Source organism: Bos indicus, chromosome 7 (genome assembly GCF_029378745.1).
Source record: "Bos indicus isolate NIAB-ARS_2022 breed Sahiwal x Tharparkar chromosome 7, NIAB-ARS_B.indTharparkar_mat_pri_1.0, whole genome shotgun sequence".
Taxonomy (NCBI): domain Eukaryota; kingdom Metazoa; phylum Chordata; class Mammalia; order Artiodactyla; family Bovidae; genus Bos; species Bos indicus.
In genome coordinates this window covers 7,694,736-7,703,067 of record NC_091766.1, presented here as the reverse complement: position 1 = coordinate 7,703,067, position 8,332 = coordinate 7,694,736, and the positions used below count along the sequence as shown (strand labels likewise).

Here is an 8,332-nt window from a genome sequence, read left to right as displayed (position 1 = left end):
AAACAGTGCTGAACAAAAAAATACAAACAATGAAGATTAAACACTATGTATTTCCATTTATATGAAGTTCCAAAGCAGGCAAAACATGTGTAACAATTCAGGAGACGGGTTTCCCTTTGGAGGGGCTGGAGACCGGGGAGGTGGAGGAGCACTAGGGAGCCTTTGGGGAGCCGATCACTTTTTTTAAATGAAGTGAACTTCACGTAGTATAAATATAACCTCTTTTATTTCTTGAGCTGAATGTTGGTTACATGGGTGTGTTCTGCTGTGAAAATTCATTAACCACACATTTGGGTGCTCTTTCTTGCATCTCTGTTATGCCACAATAAGTGTTCACTTGAAAAAAAAAAAGGGTGTCCAAATGCTGTTCAAAGGAACGAGTGAGTTAATGCGAGAATCAGTAGAATACTGGCCCACTGGTCCCAGGGTGAGTTTGAGTGCCAGCTGGTCCTTCTCTCACTGTGTGACCTCAGGCAAGTCACTTCCTCTCTCTGAGTCTTGGTTTCCTGATTTGTACAAGATGATAACATCAGTTTCAAAAGATTTATAATGGGACACCTTGTTTCTTCAACCAATGTTCCCTTCATGCCTGCTATGTGCTGGTACTGGAGAAGCGACAAGAAACAAGATGAACTTGATTCCTGCCTTTCTGGAACTCACAGTACAGCAAGACAGACAAGTCCTAAACATGACTTCTTCAAGTGTCCTAAACAGGACGCTTCTACATTGGTGAGGAGGGAGGACTTAAAAGAAAACAAACAGACTAGAGCAGAGGCTGAGCACAAGAGACCCACTTTCAACTGGAAAAACCCAGGAGGGCCTCCATGATGAGCTGGCATTTGTGACCCGAAGCATGAGAAAAAGCTGGTCGTGCGAACAGCTTGTGCAAAGGGAAGGGTGACCAGCGTTTAGGTGATGGGATGGGTAGAACTGCCCTCATTAGCATGTGGCCTGTGCAGTCACCCAGGGCCCCATGCTCAGGGCTCTACACTGAGCTTGATTTAATGCTCTGCTGTTGCTGTCTTGAAGTTTCTGCTTTTTGGACAAAGGGCCTGCGTTTTCATTTTGCACAGGGCCTTGAACATTCTATAACCTGTCCTGAGGAGGAGGGTCTTCAATGAGGATCAAAAACCCTTGTCCAGGGGCTGGACATGTTCACGCAGGTGCACACACCTTAGCTACGCCCTCCTCATCCATGCGGCACTCGGTCCACTCACTGCACACACAGGTAGCTTCTCCCAGGGTTCTGCTGGATCTCTGAGCCTTCACCTCTTCACTGTGCACTGGCCCCACTCCCTGCATTTTTGCTGGAGGACTTTTTTCTGACAGGTGGAGTCTACATTGCCCGTACAGCTAGCAATCCCAAAGTGTCAGCACGTTAACACCTCCCTGGGAGCTCGGGGCTTCCCAGGTGGCTTGGTGGTAAAGAATCCACCTGCCAAGCAAGAGACATGAGAAGATCCCCTGGAGAAGGAAATGGCAACCCACCCCAGTATTCTTGCCTGGAAAATCCCAAGGACAGAGGAGCCAAGTGGGCTACAGTCCATGGGGTTGCAAAGAGTTGGACACTACTGAGTGACTAAACAGAAAAAAGAGAAAATAACCAGGGGGCTGCCCTCAACCAATGACTATGGGACTTGGAGGATCAGTACTCCAGCTCCCTTGCCCTTTAAGTGGGATGTCTGTGAGGTATATGCCCTACATGGTCCCCCAGACGTCCCCAGTAGGATGGAGCTCCATGTGCCTCCCATATCAACATGACTTCCCTACCTTGTGTCATTTCCTTATTCCCCAGGTGATATGTCCTGGGATCACCACCCAGACAAACTACTTCCACTGGGATTCTTGTCCCAGGGTCTGCTTCTGGGCAACCCCAAACTATAACTGAATGTGCAAATGCAGATGGTGCTTGAACACAGGCTTTCTATTCATGTCCTTTTTTTTTTTAAATGTTTTTAAAAAATCATTTTATTTTCTGGCTGTGCTAGGTCTTTGTTGTTGTGGGTGGGCTTTCTCTAGTTTCAGCAAGTGGGGGCTTCTCTTCATTGCAGTGCTCAGGCTTCTCATGGTGGTGGCTTCTCTTGTGGAACACGGGGCTCTAGGTGTGCAAGGCTTCAATAGTTGCAGCACTCTGGTTCGATAGTTGCGACTTGCAGGCTCTAGAGCCGGGGCTCAATAGTTGTGACCACAGGCTTAGTTGCTCCACAGCATGTTGAATGTTCCCAGACCAGAGGTCAAACCCATATCCCCTGCATTGGCAGGTGGATTCTCAATCACTGGACCACCAGGGAAGTCTCTCCAAGGTCTCTTTATTGGAGGTCAGTGGATAGCAGTATCGTTGGAGGTGGTCTTCTCTTGGATCTGCTGGAGGCCCTCCTGGCAGTTCTTGGTTTCACGTTCTGAAAAAGACAAGAGAGTTTAGGTGGGGATGGTGGTGGTGGTGGTGATAGTGGAGCTGGGTTTGCCCTCTTCATGGTGGCACCCTGGATGGGTAAGAGGACAGGGGCCCAAAATGAGGAAGTTGGTAAAACCTCAACTGCAAGCCAGCTTATTGAAATGGAGTGGTAGTTTGAAAGTGGAGCTTGATTGTACAGGGGTGATTATAGAGGTGGCTTTGTCATTATTGTTGGTGGTGTGGTGAGAATGTGCAGACTGGGCTTAGATTGCTCCAGCATAAAAGTTGTCATCAAGGGTCAGGGAGCCTGGGGCTGAACAAGCATCCTTGGGACTGAGATGCTCTGGGCAGAGGATTGCAACAACTGGGTTAGGGGCTGGGCAGAAGCTGTGTGGGCTTCCCAGGTGGTGCTAGTGGTAAAGAACCCACCTACCAATGCAGGAGACATGAAAGACTTGGGTTCCATCCCTGGGTTGGGAAGATCCCCTGGAGAAGGGCATGGCAACCTACTCCACTATTCTTGCCTGGAGAATCCCATGGACAGAGGAGCCTGGCAAGCTACAGGGTTGCAAACAGTCTGACATGACTGAAGTGACTTAGCATACAGCACAGAAGCTGTCCTATGCAAAGAGGTTTTCTGTAGAGGATCACAGGCTTGATCACTGTTGTGTGGACAGAGAGACTTTGGGTTGAGAGCAAGGGTGAGGGCAAGGTTGGGTGGCTGGGAGAGGGGCAGGGGCAGTAGGCTATGTTGCAAGCAGAATGACTGAAGTCTGGGTCTAGATTGCCTGAATAGATTGCAAGGGAGTGAAGGGTCTTGGCTGAGGTTGTGAGCACAGGGTTACAGGAAGGAGTGAGAGGGGCCGGCTGGAGTTAGGCAAGCAGGCAAGGATCAGGGCACGCGCTGAGCTTGTGTGAACAGAGGGGCCTCAGGCCGAGGTAGTGCGGGCGTCGGGGGACTCACCTTGTCGAAGTGCGGCCAGGTGCGCAGCAAGTTGAAGAGCAGGTCGCCAGGGCACTCAGTGGGCACGAGCTGGCGGTGGCCTAGCAGCGCATAGTCTGGCCTCAGGAGGCCGGCGCGTATAGCGCAGCGCGGGAGCTCGTCTCGCACCGCTCGCAGCGCGGCCTCTGAGGGCAGCACCGCGGTGTAGTTGCCTATCAAGGCCACGCCGAAGCCGCGGGAGTTGTGGCCGAGTGTGTGAGCACCCACCCAGTGCCATCCGCGGCCCTCGTACACGTAGCCGTCTGAGCCCACCACGAAACTGCGGAGGAGAGGGAAGCAGGAACCAGACGGCGTGAGGTCTCGCTCCGCATCTGGCCCTCTACCCCAGTTTCCGCACCCGTGCCAAGGGCCACCGTCACCCCAAGTTTCCCCCGGTCACGCAGACTCCACCTGGTCCAGCCATGTCCCACTCTCCCTCCAAATGCCGCTCCAGAAATACTCCCGTTTCTCTGGATCTGTCCTCAACATTAGCCCGGTCTCTTTCTACCCAGCTCCCTCCCCATTATTTCAAGTCTAACTCCTCCGCAATTCTGACCCTTTTCTGGCTGAGATCATATCCATCATTGCTCGGTCCCAGACTTAGCCGCTACCACAGGTCCTGTTCTTCTCCCAAGTCTGGACTCCTTTCCTGGTTCCCACCCCAGACTAAAAAGAGTCCCACTGTTGAGCTTTCTAGTAGACTCCAACCCCAGTCTAGGCCACGCCCCTCTCCACCCTGGCTCCACCCACCCTAAACTCCGCCTCTGTTTTGACTGCTACGCTCTGTTTCAAACCCTGCCCCCTGAGTCAGGCTCCGCCCATCCAGTCTTTCCACTGCACCGCCCCTTGGTCTGCCCTGCCAGCGCTCCGCAGGTTCCCGCCCACCTGTATCCTATGTCGGACCAGCCGCGTGTCTGCTGGTGGAAACGTTGCATAGAGCGCATGTCTGCGGCGCAGCTCTCAAAACTGGTGCAGGGTGGCGCGGGCAAGTACGTGTGGTGCACATACAAGAACCCGAGCGGCAGCTTCAGCAACGTCGGGCGGCCCTGGTACGGTGCGGCACCCCAGCGGCAACGCGGGTGGATGGCTGGACACCCTGAGGGGAAGGGAATCCAGAGTGGGAGTCAGCGAGCGTTTCTCTGCCTGCAGCCTTCTCTCACACTAAGAGGGCAAGTAAGGATCATCCGTCCAGTCTCCTCCCAGATTTGGGGACGGTTCATTCTCACATCAGTCTTCCCCAGTGCCTCAGATGGTAAAGAATCTGCCCGCAATGCAGGAGACCCGAGTTCAACCCCTGGGTGGGGAAGATGCCCTGGAGAAGGGAATGGCTACCCACTCCAGTAATTCTTGCTTGGAGGATCCCATGAACAGAGAAGCCTAGCCACTGTCCATGGAGTGACCAAGAGTCCAATGCGACTAACACTTTTTACTTTTTTCACTTTTCAATCACACCACTCTGGCCCCCACTGGGAACTAAATCTAACAGCATCCTAGTCCTGTCAGCCCCCTCTGGAATCCCCTAACCATAGATACCACTGACCTGTCTGGCACTGAGGAGGTATCTGTGAGAAGGATTGTCTCAGTGGGTGGGGGTCCTACTCACCTAGGAAAGCCTCAGTGAACTCCTTGGTAGCGTGGGTGGCCACCTGTGCCAGCTCTTCTTGGCTCATGCCCTGTAGATGAGGGTGTGCTGGCTCTAGTCTCTGTAGCAGGATGAGGGCCCCCCATACTTGCTGGGTCAGGCTTGGGGCCGAAGTCAAAGCAGCTCCGTTGTGCCGTCGAAAGTTGCTTCGAAATCCTGGGTCTCCGGCTACCCCGGCTCCATAGTACTGGCTCAGCAGGTGACTGAGGGGTGGCCGGGGCGCAGGGGTCCGGCTCAGGTAGTCACCAAGGAGGGCTCCGTCCAGGGCACCGTTGAGGAAAGCCGTGGTGAGGGGTGATGCCTCAGGATCCAGGAGCGTGAAGGTCCTGGGAACAGAGAGCTGGTCCCAGCATCCCTCAGTTCCCAGTCCAGAATGATTCCAGGTCTGGGGGCCCTGGAGGAAGTTCAGGCCCAGGCCTCTGGCCAGGGTGACCACAAGGAGGCTGTCCACAGCAGTTGGTAACTTGGCCTTGGTATCTGGAGAGGAGGCTTGGACATCTGGAGAACCAGGTCTAACTTCTGGAGAGGTGGCTCCGACATCTGTATCTTTGGTGCTAACATTTGGAGACACGGCTCTGACATCCCCAGAGGTGACATCAGGAGAGGCATCGCTGAGCCCTGGGGAGGTGGGTCCAAGGGCTGGAAAGGTGACTCCAGCATCCGGAGGGGTGGCCGTGCTCTCTAAGGAGAGGTTTACGATTCTGTGTCCCTGAAGCCCTGCCCAAAGCCCTGCCAGAAGAGGCTCCACAGCCACGGTCGAGCCATCGGGTGCTAGTACCACCCCATATTCCTTCCCATCCTGCACGCTGTGTCTCGCCACCTCTCCCACCAGGCCTCGAAGCTCTGGGCTCAGCGAAGGAGGATCCAGCTTGGTGGTGTTGAGACTCTTCCCCTCCAGCAGGAAGTGATAGAGGGGACTGTGGGTACCAGAGCCCTGGGCTGTCAGCAGCCATGCAGCGGCACTATGGCCAGCCTCAGTGGCTGGCGCCTTCTGCTCCAGCTCAGCCAGGGCCTGGATGACAGAGTCCATGAGCAGGGGCAGGGTCGCTGTGGGAGGAAGGATGGCATTAACCCAACAGCCCAGTACCCCTTGTTCCTCAGCCTCCTCCTGCTGCTCCTGCATCTTCTCAATGCCCCCAGCTCTTTGTTGGACAACTTTACGATGTCTGACACTGCCCTTGTGTAGGTGAGGAAGCTGAGAAACAGACAAAAGGTTAAGGAGCTTAGACTATCCGTGGGCACTGTGGAGCCAGGACAGCTTCATGAGCATGAGAGATACACCGCCAGGTTGAAATTGTAAGATTGCTCTTTTGAGTGCTGTATGAAGAATATAATTTTTTGGAGGGCAGATCAGAGTAGAGAAGGGGAGAGAGGGTGGAGGTAAGTAGTGAAGGTGGCTGAAGCCAGGATGGTGATGCTGTGAAGGATAAGAGTGGGCAGTGTCTCCAGGTATCTTGAGGGAATGATGGACAGTTTTTCTTAGTGGATTGGAGTTTGCACAAGTGTAGAGGGAACGGTGTCTTGAAGGGTGCCCAGGGGAGGGGGAGCCTGTGCCATGTGGGAGAAATGTCAGTGGCTGAACTTGGAACTTAGAAGTGTGGGGCTCAGAGCTAGGGTGAGTTGTTGAATAATAGCTGACATTAATTAAATATTTACTATGTGCCAGGCACCATTGTAGGTGACTTATATAACTGAACACATCTAATCTTCGCAAGGACCCTATGAGCGTGAAGAGGTTAAATTACCTACCTAAGATCACACAGCGAGGAAGTGGCAGAGGCAGCATTTGAACACAGGAAGTCCTAATCCTTACACTCCACCATCTGCTGCAATTCAGACTCTTCTCCAGACAGTTCACATAGTAATTCCTCTATAACTTTGCTTTACTCTCTGCCTAAAATGTCCTTTACTGCTTCACCACCAAGTAAAATTCTTCTTCCTGTCCTAGATTTATGTCCCCTCCTCCAGGAAGTCTTCCTAATTTTTGCTCTCTTGGCTCCAGTTTCTTCCCCCAACCCTTGCCCGGATCCTATGGGGATGGGAACATCTGTGTTCCCAGACTGGAGTTTCCTAGAGACTTGAGCCTTGTGAGTCCAACCTCACCCTGTAAAGAGCTGGGCACAGAGGGGCAGTAATATACTGAACTAAGAGTCCTGGCTTCAGGCCTCTGCCTTCTGACCCACCTGTCCCTGGCTCCGGCTGCAGCAGCAATCCATACAGGATCCAGAGTATACCCTGGACCACCACTGTGGGCTTCCAGTTTCCAAAAGACATAGCCGGTTGACCTCAGTGGAGATCTCAGCAGGGCTGGAAGGAGACAGGGAAAACAAATAGTACCTTTGGCTACTGTCAAAGTCCAGCGGTGAATGACACGGCTGCCACTTGTAGAGCTGTGGACCCGAGGCAGCAGAGGCATGGGTACAGAGTGCCGTGCCTCAAGGTCATCTGGGTCTCAGGGGCTCCCCTAGCCTATCCCATTTCTCCCAGGCTGAGGTCAAGGATCAGTAAGTTCCAGGAAGGGCGTTGGAAACCAGATAGTTCAGACTCCATCAGAGTCAGCCCATTCCCCAAGAGAGGTAGACTGAGGCCCATCCAGCATTCCACCCTTCCTATGGTGATAGTTTTGTGGCTGCTTCTGGCCACCAGAGGGGACTCTCAAGTGCCTGCCCAACTGGTAGGACAGGCTGTGCTGAGAGTGGAGAGAGGAGAGGCCTGCCTGAAGTTGACAATACCTCCTGCCTTATCTGATGCCAGTGCTTTAGCCTCAGGCAGAGGGAGCGTAGGGGGACTCGGAGATGTCACCTCTCATCTGGTTCCAGCTCCGGATCCCATGCCACTAGGGATAGCTGAGAGCAGGAATTGGGCTCGGGGGAGGTGTTCGGGACCCTGACTCTGTCCCCGGACCTGACAGCTCACCTGGGCTGGTGGTGAGGGGTTCTCTCCCTTTTCCTCTGGTGTCCGTGGCCAAGTCCTGCTGAAGAGAGCCCGTCTCCCCTTTATCTGGTGTCAGGTGGGATGGGCTCAACGTGACTGGGGCTGCCATGGATATTGCTTCACTGTGGGCCTTCCATCTCGAAACCAGCCCAGGGAGTTTCCAGGAGACCCACCAGGCTGGGCATTCAACAGAGGGCGGGCCCTGGGCGGGCCTGGGAATAATCAGGCTGAGCCAGGCCTGGGATTCCCCAGGGGGCCTACTTAGCTATTGAGAGTCCTCTTTCTGGTCACCCAGCATGGGCTTCCTTGGTGGCTCAGTGGTTAAAAATCCACCTGCCAATGCAGGATATGCAGGAGATATGGGTTGGTCTCTGGGTTA

At 53.7% G+C, this 8,332-nt stretch overlaps 1 protein-coding gene across 2 annotated transcripts; it reads right to left on the bottom strand.

Annotated features, from left to right (window-relative positions):
- Positions 1-30: 30 nt before the first annotated feature.
- On the bottom strand, positions 31-8,062 carry PGLYRP2 (peptidoglycan recognition protein 2). Of its 2 annotated transcripts, XM_019963954.2 has the most exons (6): positions 7,936-8,062; positions 7,203-7,326; positions 4,981-6,066; positions 4,263-4,473; positions 3,360-3,657; positions 31-2,399 (listed from the first exon to the last, which is right to left on the bottom strand). In XM_019963954.2, the coding sequence occupies exons 2-6, from the start codon at positions 7,291-7,293 to the stop codon at positions 2,310-2,312; spliced, it is 1,776 nt and encodes a 591-aa protein (XP_019819513.2). In that variant the 5' UTR covers positions 7,294-7,326; positions 7,936-8,062; the 3' UTR covers positions 31-2,309. The 2 variants fall into 2 exon arrangements, with proteins under 2 accessions (XP_019819513.2, XP_070648721.1); XM_070792620.1 differs by lacking the exon at positions 7,936-8,062 and having other exon boundaries at positions 7,203-7,375.
- Between the last annotated feature and the right edge of the window lie 270 nt (positions 8,063-8,332).